Source organism: Elgaria multicarinata, chromosome 7 (assembly GCF_023053635.1).
Source record: "Elgaria multicarinata webbii isolate HBS135686 ecotype San Diego chromosome 7, rElgMul1.1.pri, whole genome shotgun sequence".
In the NCBI taxonomy this organism is placed as follows: domain Eukaryota; kingdom Metazoa; phylum Chordata; class Lepidosauria; order Squamata; family Anguidae; genus Elgaria; species Elgaria multicarinata.
This window is the reverse complement of record NC_086177.1, coordinates 102,029,816-102,051,899: the sequence shown is the minus strand read 5'-3', so window position 1 is coordinate 102,051,899 and position 22,084 is coordinate 102,029,816. Positions and strand designations below refer to the sequence as shown.

The 22,084-nt window shown below is 40.5% G+C and overlaps 1 protein-coding gene across 2 annotated transcripts in view; it reads left to right on the top strand.

Moving 5' to 3' along the window:
* ASAP1 (ArfGAP with SH3 domain, ankyrin repeat and PH domain 1) overlaps nt 1-22,084 on the top strand; it is a 156,040-nt gene that overhangs the window by 106,462 nt on the left and 27,494 nt on the right. For both annotated transcript variants that reach the window (XM_063131140.1, XM_063131139.1), the window contains exons 12-16: nt 391-460; nt 12,799-12,886; nt 13,712-13,760; nt 21,222-21,385; nt 21,568-21,701. In XM_063131140.1, the coding sequence (XP_062987210.1) occupies nt 391-460; nt 12,799-12,886; nt 13,712-13,760; nt 21,222-21,385; nt 21,568-21,701 (505 nt within the window). The remainder of the gene's footprint in view (nt 1-390; nt 461-12,798; nt 12,887-13,711; nt 13,761-21,221; nt 21,386-21,567; nt 21,702-22,084) is intronic.

Here is a 22,084-nt window from a genome sequence, read left to right as displayed (position 1 = left end):
CCTTAATCCATGACCAACTTACTGCAAATTTCTTCCATGCTGTTTGCAAGTCATAGACAAAGTTCATTCAGATGTTGTGTGTATGGTCTGATCCTGGTAGGAGTCCTATTATGCATCTAAATGTGTGTGTTATCATGACTGATTTTACTTAAGAGCCTTCCTCTTAACTTTTATGTGATGTGTGAATATAGACAATATGGCATGTTTATTCATCTATTCAGCCCTAAATCTTTGCTGTCACTGTCACATGGAAATTAACTCTTTTGGTATAACTAATAAGTGGAAACTAGTAGGAAAATTAAAGGGTCCAACTTTATTCCTACAATACTATCAATAATTGTAATTATATTCTGAAACATTTTTATTATGTCACATTCCTCTAATGTTTAGGCTACGGAAAGTTTGGCAAAGAAGAAAATGCACTGTTAAAAATGGTATTCTGACCATATCACATGCAACCGTAAGTAGTATTTTATACTGCTGTTTTTATACCCAAATTGTTTTATGCGTCACTTAATGTAATCATTTCTTTTTAATGAAATCTGTTTAGTTGGACCAGACTTAACCATGCTCAGAGTAGACCCATTGAAATCAATAGGACTTAAGTTATTTTTGTCTGGCTTGTCACATTGATTTCAATGAGTCTACTGATTGTAAGCCTGTGGGCAGGGACTGTCAAGAAATACTTTTGTAAGCCGCCGTGAGAGCCTTATTTGGCTGAATGGCGGCATAAAAATCCTTAAATAAATAAATAAATAAAATACTGTGTGCCTGCCTAAGTCTGCATCTAACCCATTAAAAATAAAACGTATGTAAAATTATGGTCTTCCTCAATTTTATCCCAACAAGGTAATTGGCATTGCACATTGGAATATATGCAGGATTTACTACTTAATAATTAACCATACCAGCCCGCCCTCCCCACTGCTAACACAGAAACACACAACTGGAAGTACTTCTTCACATATCACATAATTAAAGTATGGAATTCACTACAACAAGAGATAGTGGCCTGGTTCAGACAACACGCTAAACCATGTTGCTTAACTGCAAAATGGTTAAGGGAATGCATTCCCTTAACCATTTTGTGGTTAAGCAGCATGGTTTAGCGTGTTGTATGAACCAGGCCAATGATGGCCACAAACTTGGACAACTTTAAAAGGGGATTAAATAATTTTATGAAGATAAGGCTGTCAATGGCTACTAGTCATGATGAGTATATATTACCTCTAGTATGCCTCATTTCCTACTGTGAACTTACCATAGGCATCTAGTTGGACATTCTGGGAACAGACTGCTAGACTAGATAAACTTTTGGTTTGATCCAGCATGGCTCATACCATGTTCTTAACTGAATGGTGTTTCTTAGTATGATTCTTTGGACTCTGGTTTACATTAAAAATAACATTTAGTTTAAATGCTTTCCACCCTTTAAATTTTTATGAGCTGCAGCTATCGAATAATAGTTTACATCTCACTGTGCAGAATTTGAAATTGCATGATTATTTTTTATTTCCAGTACAAACTCTTGGAACAGCAGGTTTTCTTACTATGTTAGCTTTCTCAAATTGAAGAGGATTTTCTCCCTCACTTAATCCTAAGTAATTTAAAGTTTGCAATGCAGCTTCTCAAGTAGTATGGATCTTAATAATTGCAGGTAATTTTTGTATTGATGTTCCTTTTCCCTGACAAGAACAAACTTTTGAATTATCACTTTCTCCTGCCATTTCTGCATGGTATCCCTCCCTCACCCACCTTCTACTACTATTTATCCTGTGTGTTTAAGTTTCATAAAGCTCTGTACATGTGGACCAAACGTAAAACCTACGGCTGAGTGTAAAACCTACATTTGGGCAATTTTGTTTTTGAAGTGTCCTGGCTGAATGTACTTAGTCAGTGTCTGTTATAATAGGGCAACATACCTTGTTAGACTATGGGTCAGTTCAGACAACACATTTCTCAAGGGTGATTTTACAACTCCACAGTGGACTTTTTACACCGCCATTGAGAAATGTGTTGTGTGGCGGGAAAACTCCACACAGCATTGGTTTTCTTTTGGGAAAACACTCCATGCAGAATATCCACGCTGTGCAGAGGAGAGTTACTGCACAACCGTTGTGTTGTGTGGAGGGTTCTATGGAGTTTTCTGTTCCGTTTAGTTGACCTTTCCCTTTGGCTACAGAGTTCTCTGGCAAGAGCGGTGAAAGGAGCAACTGCCACTCTAGGAGAGCCGCCGGGATTGTGGTTTTTTTTCCAGCAATGGCTGATGGGATACCAACAGGAGGACTGGGGGAAAAGAGAGGGCGGAGGAACATTGTCAATCAAACATTGTGATAGATTTTACTCAACTCCACTGTAACCGGCAGTCACACAATGGTAGAGCTAGAACATGTTGTGTGGGGAGTACCCCCTAAAAACTCATTCATTGAGTGGAGTTTTCACATTGAGTTGACTAACATGTCATCTGAACTGAGCCTATGTAACCATTTATTTAAGCTGCAGTTAGACACAGCTAAAGGTGTCTACAGATAAGCAAATGCCTCATGGTGGCTAGATTAGAAATACTGACTGAAATAGGTGAGTTGTTAGTCTTAAGCAATATGCAACATGCTAAAGTCTAGTGTTACCATCACTGATCATCCACCTTAAATGTGTTGAGGCAGTGGTGTGGTGCTGGCAGATGAGTCCAGGTGAACAGCTCGTTGTTTGGAGGAGAACCATGTAGAGGGCTTAAAATGCTGCTTGTCTGTATTATTATTATTTTTTAAAAAAATGGTATCTGCTTTTCTCTAATAACCCCTTTTTGATGCAAAAAGTGATGGCCTAAAGAGTTCCTTTTTTTGCTTTTTCCAGAGTTAGATTAATGGTTAGTTTAAATGTATCACCAAACTGTGACTAGGGTTTGATCCTGTTTGGAGGACTTATGCCAATTCTAGCTTGCAAGTTCAAATGAAGTGGCAAGCCTGGTTTGCTGGAAGCCAGAAAGTTAAATCAAATGGGGCATGTGTAGGGCACACATGGTCGTAGAATCATAGAATAGTAGAGTTGGAAGGAGTCTATAAGGCCATCTAGTCCTGCCCCCTGCTCAGTGCAGAGCTCATTCATGTAATACCAAATTATTTTTCTTTTTGAAAGTTTCTTTACTGCCCAACATACAATACATAACAAAAATAGAAAATATATAAGGCACTGCAAAATAAAACAAACCAATAAAGTTCAGCAGAACAGATAAAACCATAATCAAAACAATTTGCGTTACATACTGAAATGTCCCGGAAGTAAAATGACATCAAAGTTGGTGCTAGTCAAGCCTCGCCTATTTCACAGATCATAGAATAGTAGAGTTGGAAGGGGCCTATAAGGCCATAGAGTCCAAACCCTGCTCAATGCAGGAATCCACCCTAAAGTATACCTATGCCTCTACTGAAAAGGCTCTTTCCCTGGTCACCATTTACCTAATCTCAGATGGAGGAAGGACACGGAACTGGGCCTCAGATGATGACAGCAGAGTTTGGGACAGCTTCTATTCTGTTCAGGTACCCAGATTCCAAGCCATGTAGGTCTTTTTAAGTAAGCGCCAGCACTACGGATTGTACCTCGAAACAGACTGTTCTACTGTAACAAGTGTTGTTGTTTAAGAATCTATGAAATGGCATGCATTTACTGCATTTTTGTGATGTTTGGTTTAGAATTGCATCTGAATTATCCTTAGGTGATTTTAAACCTGGAATTGAGATGATGGGCAGATCTTTTTTTGGTTGAATCATATTTTACCTTTCTCATTTTTTCCTTTTGAATAGAGACATCTGAAAGGAGTCTTTGGAATTAGAATGGGTATTCAGAAATAAGAGTATTACTAGGTTTTTTTTTTAGTGCAAATCCAGTTTTAATAAGCTCATAGGCTCGGTAATGTTACCAATCTCTTAAATTTAGCTGAGAAGTCAAGAGTGCCCTCAGGATCCCGTGCTTTTCCTCTCCTCACATGTTTAAATCCACCACTCCCTTTTTTTAGTGCTAGCTATGGCTATGCACTTAACTGGACTATAACCATTGATAGTTACAAACCAGAGTCTGAAACTATGGCTGGAAGCAGGTTCCAAACTATAGTTTAAAGGATAGGTGGGGAGCTATTTTCAACATGAGGGCTGAATTCCAAACTTTGAATGGTCTCAAAGGTAGATGGGACCAAATATGAAGGGTGCAGGGCTGCACATAGTAAGTGGCACGAGCCTATTTATTTTTAATACATAAAATATTTATTTGTTAATACCAAATCACTGCCAGGCAGCCTGGCAGTGATTTGGGGGATTCTCCAGGTGGGAATTCTTCCTACCCTACCTGGAGTTGTCAGGGATTGAACCTGGGACCTTCTGCATGCAAAGCATGGGCTCTACCCCTGAGCTACTGTCATTGCCAGACCCTCTCCCTTTTGCTTTTTCTTAATACTTACAGCGCCTGAGAATGCGATTAGAAAATTAGAGTGAAGTAGCGAGAGTGGGAGTGGGAGGAGGAGAGCATTTCTCTAGCAGGAAATGACTTGGGTCATAGGAATGCCATCAGCTTGCTAAGCAGAAAGTTTTGTTGTTGTTTTAAAGGGGGGGAGAACAATCACCAATTGACAATCCTAGCCAATGATAAAAAGAAAAATTAAGGGAAGTGGATCGGGTGACTGAGGGAGCCTTCATGGGCTGGATTGGGAACCTTGATGAACCAGATTTGGTCTGCAGATTGGAGAATCCCCTCTTCTGGTTTAAAGCTAGCTATGGATTGGGGTCAACATAGTGCAGATGTGAGATGTAAACCATAGAACTGAAAAAAGAAAGGGGGAATTTGAGCAGGAGATGGAAGAAGCAGTGTACAAGCCTGAGTGGGGAAAGACAAGGAAGGAGCTGCAAGTTGAGAGGTGCTTCTCGTGGTTAAGAGATTGGGGGGAATTATATCTGCAACAAACCATAGTTACCCGTGGTCATAGCTGAGGCAATCAGCATTCAGATGTGACATTTATCTTCTGGTATGCCTTGGTTCTTAAATGGTCTTCAGCATAATATTTGAAAGAATTCATAGACTTCACTCCCTCAGATCAGATGCTGAGAGCGAAGTAGTGCAATTATTGGGGTAGATTGCAAGATGTTTTGAATATTACAGTTCCTGAATAATAATAATAATAATAATAATAATAATAATAATAATAATAATAATATGATGATGATGATGCTCTATGAGCTTTTGCTTGCTTGTATTTGTCTTGAACCTGGCCTAGAGACAGAGTTGTGGTGTGTGTGGAACTGTGGATAATTTAATAATGCTTACTACAGCTTTGGAACATTTTCATATGAGGCTTAAATTGCCTTTGAGCCTCTCTTGACTTATTTTACATTTGATTATTGTTAATGCAGGGGAGAAGAACTCATAATGCAAATGAAGATTCTTGCCAATGTAGGTTTTGCATTCACATTTAAAGAGCAATTGAAACAAGAACTCCTTTAAGCTTCATTTATGAAAACAACTATTCATTTAAGACATCAGTCAAGAATGTTGATTCCAAGACAGGGTGTTTTGATATAGACATCTGTAACTTTTGAATGGAATTTTGAATAGCGCCAAAATGTTGTTTTTAAGATCCCTGAAAATAGTGACGCTTGTACTAAGCTGTCACCCATATTTGTGAGTCGCAGATACCATGAATAAGGACAGGAGGCTCTTTGAGTAGTCGTCTGTGAACTCACAACCCACTGTCCTCCCTCCTTCAATGCCTCACCTTCTTTTACTCCTCTGCTGTGGTGGACTTGGAACTGAGAGGCAGGCGGGAGCTACACCCATAGCTTGCACAGAGGGTTTGGGCGGGACACCCGCCTAAGTCTGTTCAGCTCTAGAAGACTGTTCTGCATAGGTGAGTTCACAGATGACTACTCGAAGAACCAAAGTTACAGGGAAACAACCTGTCCTCTTTGCACTAACCTCCTGCATTACTTAGTGTCTGCCTTTGGTGATTCGTCTGCATTTATCAGAGACAGATGTATACCAAACAAATATAAAGAGAATTTATTTCACTCTCATTGGCAGGCCAGGACTTAAAACCTAGCTCTTGCCAAGAATGCAGGTATAATTCGAGGTTATGGTTTTGGTGCTCTGAGGTATTTCAATTGGGTAATTAGCAGCTATTACCTGCTAAAAAGCAGAGCGGTGTTTTGCAATAACTGTAAGTATGATCCATTTTTGAGTCACATTATTTATGGGAAATTAAGTATTCTATTGAATTAGGTCATTAGCACTATAATCACACTATAATACTAGCAAGTATACAGTAAATATGTCCTTTGCCATTTTGAGAACCCTTGTTCTAGAAGCTGTAGAAATCTGTCTTTTTAGTGTGGAACTTAGAATCCTTTTAATTCCAAAATTTAAAGTGGGAAGTCCCAGAAAAAAATGGACTTTAAACAGAGCTGCCAAAGTTAGTTGGGTGAAACATACGAATTTGGCAATTTTCAGTACTTCTCTCCCTGTCTATGTCTTCCTTCTTGTCTCCATTTACATGTTGTTCTTTAGTGCCCCAGATGTTCCCTTTGCCCTTTTCTTCCCCTTCAAAATCCACTTTAAAAAAAAATCAAGCTCTGTAAAATAATTATACAAAAAATATAACATTTGGTTAACTGAAATCTTTTTGTTGGCTTTGGTCTTTGTGGAATTTTGTTATTTTTTTTAAAAAAAACTAGGACACTTTTTAATAATCTGTGAGCATGGTTAGAGGTAAACTAGAAGCCAACATGGAATTTTCAAGAACTGGATCACGCCACACCACTCTGATTTCTTCCCGTGGCATGGTTTTATGCAGAATAATACTGTGGCTGCAATGCTGTAACCAGCTGCCCCTGAGCATGCCACAGCTGCCGCCCTCTTCTTCCTTGCCCTCTCTGCTAGCCAAAAAGACTAAAGGAATTGCCACGGCCAAGCCTGTAGGCCCCACAGCACCCCATTTTAATTTTTTTTAAAGACTTACATTTGGAGTAGCAGCAATCTGAACCAATCAGACACTGCCTGGAGGGTGGGGTGGCGCAGCCACTTTGGTGCCCTCATTTACTGAGTCCCACAAAGGCAAAATCTGATTGGTTCAGATAGATACTGATACTCAAAACAATAGTTCAGATACTCAAAACAATAGTACATTTCTTTCTTTTAAAATTGTGCTTGGGGCTTCCAGCCAGGGGAGGAGGAGGAGGAGGAACTGCCACCACCCAACAGGCCAAAAAAAAAATGGAGGAAGGGAAATTAACTTAAGCGGTCAATGGCTGGCTGGCAGCTGGCCAGGGGGGTTTCTGCAGCAGTATGCTTAAAGGCCTACTTGGCTCTGGTGCCAGCCCAGCTGGGTTGGCACCAGGATCTCTTCTCGATCCTCCCAGAGTGCAGGACACGGAATAACGGGGTCAAGTTAAAGGAAGCCAGATTCCGGCTGGACATCAGGAAAAACTGTTAGAGCAGTGCGACGGTGGAATCAGTTACCTAGGGAGGTTGTGGGCTCTCCCACACTAGAGGCCTTCAAGAGGCAGCTGGACAAGCATCTGTCAGGGATGCTTTAGGGTGGATTCCTGCATTGAGCAGGGGGTTGGACTCGATGGCCTTGTAGGCCCCTTCCAACTCTGCTATTCTATGATTCTATGATTCTATGGGTTGCAGTTAAACCTCAAAAAAACCAAGATTATGGCAACCAGCTTGATTGATAACTGGCAAATAGAGGGAGAAAACGTGGAGGCAGTGACAGACTTTGTATTTCTGGGCGCAAAGATTACTGCAGACGCTGACTGCAGCCAGGAAATCAGAAGACGTTGACTTCTTGGGAGGAGAGCAATGACAAATCTTGATAAAATAGTTAAGAGCAGAGACACCACACTGACAACAAAGGTCCGCATAGTTAAAGCAATGGTATTTCCCGTAGTAACCTATGGCTGCGAGAGCTGGACCATAAGGAAAGCTGAGCGAAGGAAGATAGATGCTTTTGAACTGTGGTGTTGGAGGAAAATTCTGAGAGTGCCTTAGACTGCAAGAATATCAAACCAGTCCATACTCCTGGAAATAAAGCCAGACTGCTCACTTGAGGGAATGGTATTAAAGGCAAAACTGAAGTACTTTGGCCACATAATGAGAAGACAGTATATCCTGGAGAAGAGGCTGATGCTAGGGAAAGTGGAAGGCAAAAGGAAGAGGGGCCGACCAAGGGCAAGATGGATGGATGATATTCTGGAGGTGACAGACTTGACCTTGGGGGAGCTAGGGGTGGCGACAGCCGACAGAAAGCTCTGGCGTGGGCTGGTCCATGAAGTCACGAAGAGTCGGAAGCGACTGAACAAATAAAAAACAAAACCTTTGTTCAACTCAATGAGACTTCTGAGTAGGCCTCTATAGGATTGAGATGTAGGTCATTTGACCCAGTCTGAGATAACATTTTCTTTAATAAGCCCAGATAAATACTGGAGAGAGAAAATGCTGTTTGTAAACATTTTAAGCCCTCTTTATATGTGATGTTTTTCAACTGGAAAGCCCAGTGTCCTTTCTCCCCAGCAGTGTACATCCATAATTTTAATTTTCCTTGGACTTGTCTTCTGGCAAGGATTCATTGAAACATCTGTGAAAAATAAGTGCTAACTGTACCAAAAAAGAAAAGAAAAAGCAATTGAACATATTTTGGTTGAGATCCAGAGGGCTGTGAGCAGAAGAACAAATACTGTTTACACAGTTCTGTACATGGATACTTGAAATCCAGGACAAGCTGCAGGCACAACTAGCTATAATAGACATATAGCATATGCACAGATTTGTGCATCCACATTTACACGGGGATGTTTGGATATGACTTGACTTAGTTTCCAGCCTTGTAGTAAGAACACAAGTCAATGTAAAATGAATGTGGGCCTTCATTAAAATTGTTTTAACTTTGTTAAATCGTTTTAATTTTGTATGATGCCTAGGATAATTTGTAGATTGGCAGGGTATAAATTGAATAGATGATGATGGTGATGTTAGGATGTTGGTCTTTGAATGCAGGATCATTACATATACATGTTAACCTAGCCTTACATTGGGTCTGTTCAGACAACACTCTAAGCCAGTGGATCCCAAAGTGGGCGGTACTGCCCCCTTGGGGGCGGTGGGATTGCATAGGGGGGGCGTTAAGAGGCAAAGGGACGGCAGGGGGGCGCTAACAGGAGGTGGTCTCTCCAGAACGTCCTAAAACCCAGGGACCGAGCAGGAAAGAGCGGCAAATTCAGCAGCTCCCCCCACACCACTCCTGCTCAGGCAGAACTTTCTCACCCACGCAGCCGCTCTCTCCTATCTCAAGTCCACAGTGGCCCCACCAGAAGTAGGGTGGGGGAAGCGCCCACAGGAGGCAGCGGAGCAGGAAACAGCAGCGAATTCAGCTGTTCTGCCCACTCTTCTCCTGCCTAGGAGGGCCCAGGGCTTCTTTCCTGCGGGAACCACTGCCGCTCGCTGGCTCCCTCCCTCCCTCCCTTGGCCAGAGCTGCTCCCTCCTACAAGCTGCCTGGGAGACCTCTCGCGATAGTTGCTGCGCAAGGCGGGAGCAGCAGCCCTGCGGCGGAGAGGAAGGAGCACGTGGAGGACAGCAGGTGGCAGAGCAGCTGCCAAGAACAGCGGCCAGCCGGGTGGGTGGGTGGGGAGCAGGACGGCTTGTGCTGCTGCAAGGTATCACCAGGCTCCCTTCCCCCGTCAGGAGTTGCATCTCCCCTCTGAGCTGCTACCCTCCTGTCCTAATCAGCCCGGCAGCTATTGTGAGGCTTGGGGGGAGGTGGGGTTGGAGAGAGAGAGATGCAGCCAGCGTGGCAGGGCACACCAATTGGATTTTGAATAAAGTATTCAATTAATTGTTACTGTTTTGAATTTTATTGTTATTATCTTCCTTAGTGGGTCATTGAAAACCGCTATTCTGAATAATGATTTTTATAGTGTAGGTTAGGGGGCGCTGGACATGAGTTTGTGGAACCAAGGGGGCGGTTACCCGAAAAAGTTTGGGAACCACTGCTCTAAGCCATGGTCAGACCACTAACCCTTTTGCAGCAAATGGTTAGTAAGCATGTTTAAACAGAGATTATGTAGCCACCAAGGTTAAGAATGGTTCACACAACACACTAGGCCATAATGTTTAGTTCAGAAAACTTAACCACGGTGGCTTAGCGTGTCGTCTGAACAAGGTCCTTGTGAAGAAGTTCAGTTGAAATCAGTGCAACTTGCTTCACCATAACACAGGCTTCAAGTACCCTGATAACATATTACTGCTGAAATGCGCAAGAACAGAATTTTGAAGAATCAATTCTAGATATCGCACAAACAAATGCTTTCTGGAGAGGCTGTTTTCCCAGGCTTGCTGCAGGCTCCAAAAGATATCAGTAGTACAGCAGGAGCACCTGAGAAGTGGGAAGAGGTCTTAATATCCTGTACATCCAGCATCTCTCTCCTTAAGGGAGGCTTCCCTGGCTCGCTGCTGCCTTTAGGGAACTAGGAAGGAACTTTAACATCATTTCCCTTAGCATCTCTCATAGACATGTCTGTGACCTCCACCCCTCCTTTACCCAAATTTTCTCCTATTATCCCTTTACACCTAGTATAGTTAAGCCCAAGGAGTGGAACATCACTGTCAAATCAGCTGTACACACTGACCCAGCTAACCTTCTAACCCACCACAAATAACACCGAATATGACAAATTTATCACTTACTATAATTTCTAGTTTGGGGAAGTGGGTGCTGGCTATTAAGTCTAATGTATGCAGTAGCATAAACAGAGACCAAGATGGCACACAGATTTAGCTCAATACCACAAAATAAAACTTTTCTGTTTTACTCCTATAGATGGTATTATTATTTACTTGGAAGTTTAATAAATAACCTAAGCCTGCCTCACTACCCCTCTAAAAATCCTCCCTCAAAACTAAGATGGTGCTTTGCCAAACTCATAGCAAAATAGAAAAACTCTTCTCTGTCCTCACTGACCCCCTCCTCCGTGTGGGTAGAAGCAAAGCAACCAATCACACACAAGCCGCCTCCTGCTGCCTGCAAAACCCTTTCTGTCCTGTATGTCCTGTTCCTGAAAACTAAATGCATTCATATGAATATAAAAAAACAGATTAATTTAAGAATCAGATGATTTTTTTTTCAGTGTCCTACCATCAAAGTTTTCTATTGAATTATATATTACCAGAAGTCAGGGCATAAATATTTAAATAAGTACTTCCCTTTACAATATTAAATGTTGAAATTTGGAGTATATTCACAAAGAATTCCCATTAAGAGTCAAATATTTTTGGTGGTTAGGATTAAGCCAAAACAATATGGGTGGATTAGCAAATTTATCTTTTAGTGTGATTAATTTAAAGATGCATGTCACAAAGAAAAGAATACACAATTGTAATTGGTAGTACCTACTACTATGTACTAGTCAGGTTACTGTGTAATTCAAAAAAATGAAATGAAATTAACTTGGGATAGGAGCTTGGGAAAGTTGCTACTGGGGAGATTGAGAAGCCTTTATTAGTAGACATCGCCCCCTTGTGTTCAACTTGCCTTCCACACCATGAGCAGTATATTATAGATGCATGTTTGGATGAATTTCTCAATATTTTGAAAATGGCACTGAATATGGGACTAAGAAGCAGTATTCAAGGACTGGCAGGCAGTGGGATCAAGAGCAATGTTTTCCTCTATAGCTGACAATGCGTAAATAGAGATGACTTGGTGTGTCTCAACATTTCTACAATACATTTATATATATATATTTGTATAACCACAAATTATATGCACACATGTTTTACCGAATCCCCATGGCTCACTTTTTACAAAAAAGACTCTCCGGAGACAGCAATTTAGAAGAGAAAGAGTTCTTCTTTTTTCATCACTTCTCTGCTCCAAAGCTAGAAGTTGCTTTTCATTGGGGTGTAGTGGAGGATATTTATTATCCTTTGGTTAAATTAATTTGCATGCAATGGATAGTTTACACACATACAGATGGAAGCATTCATAAAAGATAACAAATCTGTAAATCTTACCAAATGGTTTACTTAGCATTTTGAATCAAAATAAGTTTTTATACATACGTTTTTCTTTTAAAATTTCATTGTTCCAAATATTTCTAAAATTTGATTGGCTATATTTGCATGTCACAATAAGTTATGGTTTACGTTAAACAATGATTAGGGGCTTTAGCCACAAAATGTCTTGCAGACAAGCAAATAAACCAGTATCCTCTCCCACTCTCCCACTCCCAATTCTGCTTTGTTTCTTTTCCATTCCTTTTCCCAACCTTCCGAGTGGTTTTGATTTCAGGCTGTTCTTACTGGGCACCTGTGTTTCAGGATGAACAGCAGTGCAAACAACCCAGAGATAAGTCATGGTTCTGGGTCCAGACATTACAACAAACCATGGTCTAAGCAAGTCAGACTTCATAAGCCAACAAATAACCACAACTTCTATTTATTATTTATTACATTTATATGCCACCCCATAGCTAAAGCTCTCTGGGCCGTTTACAAAGTTGTCATTTGTAGCTCGTTACAAACCACGGTTTGTTTGCAGGTATTGGTTTAGACACAACAATAAGCCAGATTTCAACAAACCATACCATGGCACAGTGTTATGAGCAAACCAGGCCAATAAGGTATGGTGATGCAATTGTTCTGTTGCATAGTAAGTCTGTACATGGAAGGAACATAAAATGCGGCAATAGAAAAAAAAATGGACTGTTGGCTCTGAGTCTAGTTCTGAATGCTATAAGTAAAATGCACTTTTCTTTTTTTAGTCAAACAGGCAACCTGCTAAGTTGAATTTATTAACCTGCCAAGTGAAACCAAATGCTGAAGACAAGAAATCATTTGACCTGATATCACGTATGTAATGTTTAAAGTTAATTAGCTAGCATATGTTTAAATTAGAGTGGCATGGGCAAACTTTTACACACCTCATTTTGGGGAGGGGGTGTTGAGGGCACATTTGTCTTGCGGTCATTTGGGCCCACATACACTTATTTTCAGAGTTTCCTCTTTTCTTGACCACCCCCCCCCCCCATGGATTCAAACTTTTCTTGCCTTCATATCCCTCCTGTCCTGCATCTTCCTGTCCTGCCCCTGTGCTCGGGATTCACCCCTTCTGCCTACACCTGTAGTGGTCCCCTCAGTAGCTACAAACCCCTAAGCAGAAAGTCTTTCTCTCCTGATCTGCTGACTTCCTATTTGTGGCTGCTGAGGCAAAGTAGAGAGCTTCAGCTTTGGGGCAGTATATAAATGCAATAAATAAATAATATAAAGTACACTGTGGACAAGAGCTGAGGAAGGTGGGTGTGTATGGGTGTGGTGAGGTTGGTCACAGGGTTGGGTGTCTTGGTGGGCACCAAAGGGGATCTTAATGTGTGCCAGACAGTGCGCCTGTGAACACTGTGTTGCCAACTGATAAAGAGTCATTTGCATTGGGTTTGCAGTGATGATTATTCTAATTTGTACATTTGCTAAGCAGGCACCCTCTCTAGGTGTTTTCTAGGAGCGCATTAACATTCAGTTCAATATGATCAAAATGTTTCCTACTGAAAATAGGTATTTTCAACATTTGTCCTCAGTTAAGAAATGTTTTTTTTTCTAACCTAAGTCGTCTTCTATAAATAATTTAATGTAAAAACTATTTAAATCATTATTTTGAAGATTTATATGTTTGTTTTCCAGATAATAGAACATACCACTTTCAGGCGGAGGATGAGCAAGACTACGTAGCGTAAGACCTTCCCCCCCCTTGACCCTGTGCAGAAGTTTTGTTTTGCTCACTTATAAAGCAAAGCCAATTTTGCTTAGAGCCACTTTAAACATTATGTATAGGTGTGCGTGTAAACCAGTTCCATGTACAGCAGCCCCTCGTGGCATGCCACTCCAGAGGGTTCTCTGACCTTCAGGGAGGACTTTTTTTAGCTAGTAGAGGGACTCTTAGTGAAAAGGGTGTGTTGAAACACCCCCACCCCCACTACCTATGTATGCATGAAGTGTGGTGTGCAGTGCATTGGATCCTGGCCTGTTTATAAGTGTGCATGAAAAAAGTAACATATTCTTGAGGCAAACTTGAATCTGCAATCATGGGCTAGAACTGGTATTTGTAGCAGGAACTTGGATTGATGTGGTGACTAACATGATCCCCACCACGTAACATTTGAAGCAGCTCTTAGATATGAAATATAGGCCTTTACTTCTACACCTTTTAGTGTAGGGACTATGAAGAATCAAGAATTACTCCTCCTTTTAGGAAGCAAAGGTGGTGAGTGCTGACAGGGTTGCAGCCAACATGGAGCCACTGGGAAACAAAACAAAAAAGGATAACCGTATGCTCAGAAGAACCCCTAGGTTTGCAGAAGTACCCCAAAAACTCACCTACCCACCCCAAAAAAGCCCAATGAGGACTAAGCATGCTCAGTATCCACAGAACTTAGTGACAGCTGGAAAAGAAAAAAGGAACATGGTAGGGTGTGGGTGTGGGTGTGGGTGTGGATGTGATAGTGATACCATGTTTGTGGGGAATGAGTAACTGTAACCGTGAACTGAAACATTCCTTTTAGGAGGGATTACACACCGTAGGTCCCACTTTTTTCCTGCTATTAAAAGCTGAAAAAAACTATCACGTCCACCTCAGTGGTGATCACTTCGTGTAGCGTCTTCTTTTCCCCCCCTTCCCCCCTAGGAGAGCTGCACAAGACCAAGTCTCTTCTACTTGCCTGTCACTTGACTGCAAGGCCAAAAAAAGTGGTTGCTCTATGCACCTTTTCCAGCAGAGCAAACTGAACCAATATCCAATCACAATTGCCATTTTCCTTGTGTGCCTTAAGGCAAATCGGTTTTAAAGGAGCTAGAAACCTCGACCGCCACATCATATTACACTGTACTTCCAAATCTAGCAGTTCTAGGGTGCTTGCGAACAGATGCCTCTTGTGCTCTACCAGTTTAAGCTACAAGTGCAATTGCAACGGAATTTCCACACTATCTGGGGGTTATTGTGCATTTTCCGTGTGTACATCCTACTATTTTCCAACCGTTTTACCAAGGTGGTTATTGGAAGAGGTGACTAGAAAGGTGCTTTTAATGCTCTTGTAATTAGCATTGTAGCGGTATAGCACCATATCTCCATTTTATAATGCTGCTTTTCTCTAAAGTACTGTTATGGGAGTATACTACTGTACTCCTATAATACCAATTTTTCCAAAGAAAATCATTAAAAAAAAAAGGTTTTCCCAGTCACTATCATTGCTCAAATAACAGTGACTGGAAAGGGATACTTCCATATATAGGTATATATACACACATTTCATTTAAGTGGCATTTTGCTGCTCTATAAATGCTTTATTTTGTTTTAAATATAGCTGAAAAAATACTTTAGTGTTACTTAAAGGATTGATCAATAATAATAATAATAATAATAATAATAATAATAATATATTTCTTACCTGCCTCTCCATTTTGATTGAGGTGGGGAACAACAGTAAGTATAAAATACATAAAATACTGATTAAAAACATTGTATACATTGTTAAAACATCCTAAAAAAAATCCTAAAATTCTACTGGATAGGCCTGCCAGAAGAGATCAGTCTTTGTAACTTTCTTAAATGCTAAAAGACTCTTAAGTTGACGAATCTCCTCCAGCAGGCCATTCCACAGTCTGGGAGCAACAGAAGAGAAGGTCTTCTGGGTAATACCTGTCAGCCTAATTTTTGCTGGCTGAAGGAAATTCTTCCCAGAGGACCTGAGTGTGTGGGGCGGATTGGTAATAAAATTGTACACACACACCTCCCTTCAAAGGTTCTATTGAATATTTTCTGAACTATGTTATGTTCTCCTGTATCTTCTGTTGGACATTCCATGACTTTGGGGTTAGTCCCTCGCCTCTGGACACTAGGCAGGGTCCAACTTGATCTTCTCCGAAGAAAGGGACTACCTAAGATTCCTGAAATTGGCCCTGCCTGGTGTCTGCTGAACAGGATCCAGAATGAGTTTTAGTGAGCTCAGCATACCTTTTGTTTAAAGATGATGATGATAATAATAATAATACATTTCTTACCCGCCTCTCCATTTTGATCGAGGCAGGGAACAACAAAAAAGAATTATATGTTTTGGGGAAAATTGGGTTCTCCTTCCTTGTATTTTCCATCTGACCTGAGGAGTGAGAGAAGTTTCTAGAGCTTTTTTTCTTCCTTGTTGTTGGGAAGGACAACTCCTTCACCCACCACTGGGGGTGTGGGGAGGTGGGGATGTAGAACCACTACATTGTCCTATGCAGGTCAGGAAGTTTCTTGCGGTGAACAGAGGAGAGGGAGGACATGCTGCTTTATTCGGACTTGGCTGAATGCACAAACGTTGGCAAGCATGTGCAGGGGAAGCAGCAGGCCTTGGGGCATACTCTGTCCCTTAGGGCTTTCTGATTTAGATGCAGGTGGCAGTGGTGTATGCAGTACCTCACCGCTCTCTCCATGGCGTTGTGGTCGCTGAGCCTCCTACCTTTGCCAACACCTAACTGGTGCTCAGTTAAGGCTTTTTCATAGAAAAGGGCCATAATGCTGAGTCTGGAGATTAACATCATGCCAGCAGAAGGGAAGTCAGCTTCATCCCTTCAGCAGGCAATGGCATTGGTGGGGTATTTGGCCCAGGGGTATCCCTTCCTGCAACCCCGCTAGTTCTTCATCTCTGTGTTTCTCAGGAAATTCAGGGATCAGTCTTCCAATTCATTGAAGAGGGTTGCTTCAGCCACTCACATTCCCGCCCTGGAGCCTATAGGGCTCAAATAAAAGAACACAAGGCATCAGCACTCCTCCAGGTGTAGATCCAGCCACAAGAAGGTAAAAAGGGCTTGCAGGTCACTTTCCAGCAGCTTCTGTCCCCCAGTTCATCTTGGGAATGTTTGTCCCTTGACTCCCTTGGCAGGAACTCGGAGGTCAAGAGGGAACAGGACTTTGTCTAAGTCCTGTTCCCTCGTCTTTATTCTGAGCTTCTCTAGTCTTTGTTCCAGTTCTACAGATTGTTGTTTCCTACATGTTTTTTTATCTGGTATACATTTGGAAGCAGAGTGTGAGTGGGTTACAGAGTGGCTCATGTAATTACACTTCAGAATTTAGCAGTAACTATCCAGATTGTGCTGGAGATGTTTCCTGACATTTTAAAGAGCTTATTACGTTGGCAAAAACTTAACTTCTGTTTCTAAGACATGCAAACTTATTCTCCTAACATTACTCCATCAACAATATATTTATATAAAAGATGAATCAGATAGCTTAAAATATTTACAGTAGATAGTTCTTAGTATATTTCATAAAATATTTTAGTATATTTCATATTTATTCCTGGCCTGAAGTGAAACAAGTCCTTTCCTGTGACTCGCAAGAACGATTTGATGCGCTGGAGTTTTAGTTCTGGGAGGAGAACGCCTTCCCACTTGCAGCAGCGTTGTCCTTCCTTATGCCATGGGCAATAGAACTATTGGGAGCAGCTACTTACAGGAGCATTTTTGAGTTAATATTTCCCTTTACTCTTCCCTCTTATGCTTCTCCCACCACTTCAGTTAGGACAATTAAACGGGACATTATGAGGTGAAATCCCTGTGTGCTGCTGCTTCTCTTTCACCTGTCAGTATGAGTGGCTGCAAAGAGCAGCCTGGTTTGGAAAAAGCTGTTCTGTAGTCATAGAGAGAAGGCAATGTCATTGTTTACACTTGCCTACTCCCACCTACGTTTTGCTCACATAGAGTTTTGCCTGGAAGAAGCTGTGTGTTTATGTGGGCATTCTGAAACAAGAAGCTTGCATTGTGCTTCCTTTTCCCATGCATCCACAGGTACCACTGCACCCACAAGGCCAAGCTGAGGCATCTACCAAGCTATTTTCCCCCTGTATAAGCATATGGAGCAATTTCTCTTAGGCGTGCATAGGGAGCAAAAAAATCCCACCTGTTGAAAAATGGCTAGTGCAGGGGCATACTGCACCCCTCACCAAGGATCCTTGGGGAGAGGCTCACCCACCCACCCCAACTGTTTTTTTATAGCAGTTGGCCTTTTTATTTATTTATTTATTTATTTATTATATTTTTATACCGCCCAATAGCCGAAGCTCTCTGGGCGGTTCACAAAAATTAAAACCATCATAAAACAACCAACAAGTTAAAAACACAAATACAAAATACAATATAATAATATAATAATTATATTATTATATTGAGAATAATAATTATTATATAAAAATATAATAATTTTTATCATCCTGTGCATATGAATGGAGAAATTCTGCCATTCAGTTTCATGGGGATGAGGGGAGAGAAGGAGGAAGGAAAGAAAGAATAGTTTGGGAGAAGGGGAGCCAGACAGATTATTATTATTATTATTATTATTATTATTATTATTATTATTTATATAGCACCATCAATGTACATGGTGCTGTACAGAGTAAAACAGTAAATAGCAAGACCCTGCCGCATAGGCTTACATTCTAATAAAACCATAATAAAACAATAAGGAGGGGAAGAGAAAGCAAACAGGCACAGGGTAGGGTAAACAGGCACTGGGTAGGGTAAAACTAACAGTATAAAGTCAGAACAAAATTGTTTTGGATTTGCCAACAAAACAGTACATTGTGGCTTCTAGTGAACAGGACAAGTCATTAGTAGCTGAAAATAAGCAAAGAGGTCAATGTTGGCAAAAGAATAATGCTGAAGAAGTCTCTCCAGTTCTTAAGTGGTGAGACCATAGGTCAATTATAGAACACACACAAGGAGTCAGAGTGAAAGAGAGAGGAAAGAGCCAGAGAGGGGGGGAAAGAAGAGCCGGAGAGGGAGAAAAAAAAAGAGGAGCCAGGGAGAGAGAAGAAACAAGAGAAAAGAGACAGAGTGAGAAGCCAGAGTGAGTAACATACAGAGAGGGTATGCATTCATGCACGCACGCACAAATACAGATAAGGGGGCACTCAATTTTGTGATCCCTAGTCCACCCCCTTACAGCATTTGATTTGTGAAGGTGCCCATGGCATATATATATTTTTAATCCAAAATGCCAAATATGCCCATGGGCCCAAAAGGGTTGGAAACCCCTGTTCCAGGCCAATGTACAATGGATAGGCTGTCTATGGGTTGTCTGAATGTTAGATGCTTGCCTCGTGTTACTGGGAAATGGTGCAACCTAGTGAAAGGAGTGTGCATTGAGTAAGAAGCACAAAATAGAGGTTATTAAGGCCACTACTAAACCTGCAAATAAAATTGAGGGGCTTGCTGGATTTAGCAGCATTAAATTACTATAGAAATTTAGAAGACTGCAGTGGTGTTTATTCAGTTTTGTTTCGGGCAATTACTCATAAGTTAATCAAATACCATCATGTACCTCTGGAAGATTTTGTTCATTTCCTTTGCATTGTATATTATTTATTAGTTGGAAATGAAAGGCTGTATTTTAGTTCTTAAAAATTTCAGGGATTACGTCATAAAGCAATACGCTAGCTAAAATGTGTCTATTTATTTATTTATTTACATTTACATACCGCCCCACAGCCGAAGCTCTCTGGGCGGTTCACAAAATTAGTATGTGTGCTTACTAGTTGACTAATCAGATAATTAATATTATCTGATAATTAATATTATACCTTTGTCTTATAGAACTTCGGCTATTGGGTGGTATAAAAATGTAATAAATAAATAAATAAATAATATACAAATGAGATTATTTTAGGGCTTCAGACTCAATCTTCTTTCACTGGTCACAAATACTCTACTTACTAAATGGAGAAATGTTGTCAAACGGCTTGTTTTATCAGACTCTGATGAGGTTCCTGTCCATTAATTCTAGCTGCTACTAGGTGTGCTTTGACTTTCCTAGACTTCAGTTTTGACTTTTATAGACTTCAGTTGGGTACACTTTTTTCATAGATCCCAAGGAAATAGTCCTCTTTCCCATTTCAACAGCCCTCTCTTTCCTAAGCTGGAGCCATACAAAAATGTGGTGTTTAAATTCCTGTTACCTAATAAGAATAAAATAATAGCTTTCTTTTTAATCTACTATACATTCTTTTTCCAATTCTCTCTGATTTTGCACTATTAAAATTTACAAATAAGGCTAGATTCTGAAAGAAGTCATATGCCTGGCCTCTACAATCAGACAAAAGCAAGATAGTAGGATGTTCTCAGAAGTTTGCATCTCCCACCAAGGTCCACCGCTAAAGAAAAACCTCCTTCCCTGACAGGGAAGGCAACTCAATAATGGCTTGAGCAGCCTAGGACATTTTGCTCCATAGGCAGTTAATTTGTGGTTACAGGATTGCACTGATGTTGGAAGAATCTCGTGTCCTGTTGTTTCTGCCTTAGTTTCTGCCTACGTCTGACTTGTACAGCTGTACCAGTACAACTGTAGTGTGCTGAGTTGTATCGCATCGAAGTCTGGAATGTGCCAACATCATAATTCAAGACATTGTACAGCCCCGGTATTAGGACCTATCAACTTCTTTGGTAGCACAACAGGCCAAAGGATTTAATTCATAAAAAGATAAGACAGTCACCTGGTGGTATTCATTCTTGTCCTCAGGCTGGGGGCAAACATGTAAACATTAAAGGAAGTTGGGCTACATGGGCCCCTGGTAAGTTTTCTACTGCCTCGAGGAAGAGCCCTTGCACCAGTTCCCCCATTTTTATTCTTTTCAACTGCAAAGCAGCTTTGGAGCACTCTGTTTTAAATATGCTTTAAATATTTTAACAGGGAAATCCAATAATAGAATTTGATATAAGATCCGAGATGTTATTTGCTTATGAGAATTCTATTTTGTTTATGAAAACTTACTAAGAACTATTCCCATTACTTGATGATTTTTGTTGTTGTTCTGTCTGCTTAACCGCTAGCAAATAAGAGTTTTCACCCTATTCCAGGATTTCAGTACTGTAGCTAAACTGTTTGCTCCAGAACACGAAAGTCAGATATTTTATCAGTATTTTGTAATAAATATAAACATTGCCCCCTTTTCAACATTTTGTCTTTCATTTCTAACCTGTTACATTTTATTTCCGTGTTCTTGGTATGTTAATTTTCTTCTTTCATTCTTCAAATTACAGCCACCCCCATACTTATTTAACCCCTTTCTCATTAGTAAACATTTGCTCTTTCTGTTCTTTCAGTCTCATATATATCATTACATTACATTTGGGAAATAACAGTATTAAAAAATCTATTTTCTATTAGATGGATATCAGTACTGACAAACAGCAAAGAAGAAGCTTTAAATATGGCATTCCGTGGAGAACAGAGCACAGGGGAAAATAGTTTAGAGGATCTTACAAAAGCCATTATTGATGACATTCAGAGATTACCTGGAAACGATGTCTGCTGTGATTGTGGCTCACCAGGTATTTTTCTATACATTAAATATATTTTAGATAACATGGATAATTGACCGCCTCAGATGTTTCTTTCTCAAGAATTTTTTCACTGTACAAATTCAAGTATTAATATACCCATTAATACTACTGTGAATGAAAAGACAAATAAGACTGTTTAATGTTATCTTTTCCCTTTGCTTTTTGTTCAGATCCAACATGGCTTTCAACTAACTTGGGTATTTTAACCTGTATAGAGTGTTCTGGAATACATAGAGAAATGGGTGTTCATATTTCTCGAATCCAATCTTTAGAGCTAGACAAATTAGGAACATCTGAACTCTTGGTAAGCAACGTTATAAAATAACTAAAATTCACCTGCCTCAAAATGAATCCACTTGTGCAGTTACTGCTAATGATAAGAGAATAATGATAGGGAGGGGTTGTAGCTTACTGGTGCAGCTCATGCATTGCATGCAGAAGGTCCCGCGTTCCGTTTCCCAGTTAGGGCTGAGAAAGACTGAAACCCTGGGGAGCTGCTGCAAGTTGCTACATTGAGTGAGCTGCTTTCCATGTTCCAAATAGTACTGGTGTGTTCTTTTTCCTTCAATATACACACTTCTGGTGAGTGCCTGATTTTCTTTTGTACCAATTTGCTGGAATGTAAAATCCTTGGTGACACTACGCTGGAATTTTGAAGAAAAAGTTTTCTTGGACATATCTTTTAAT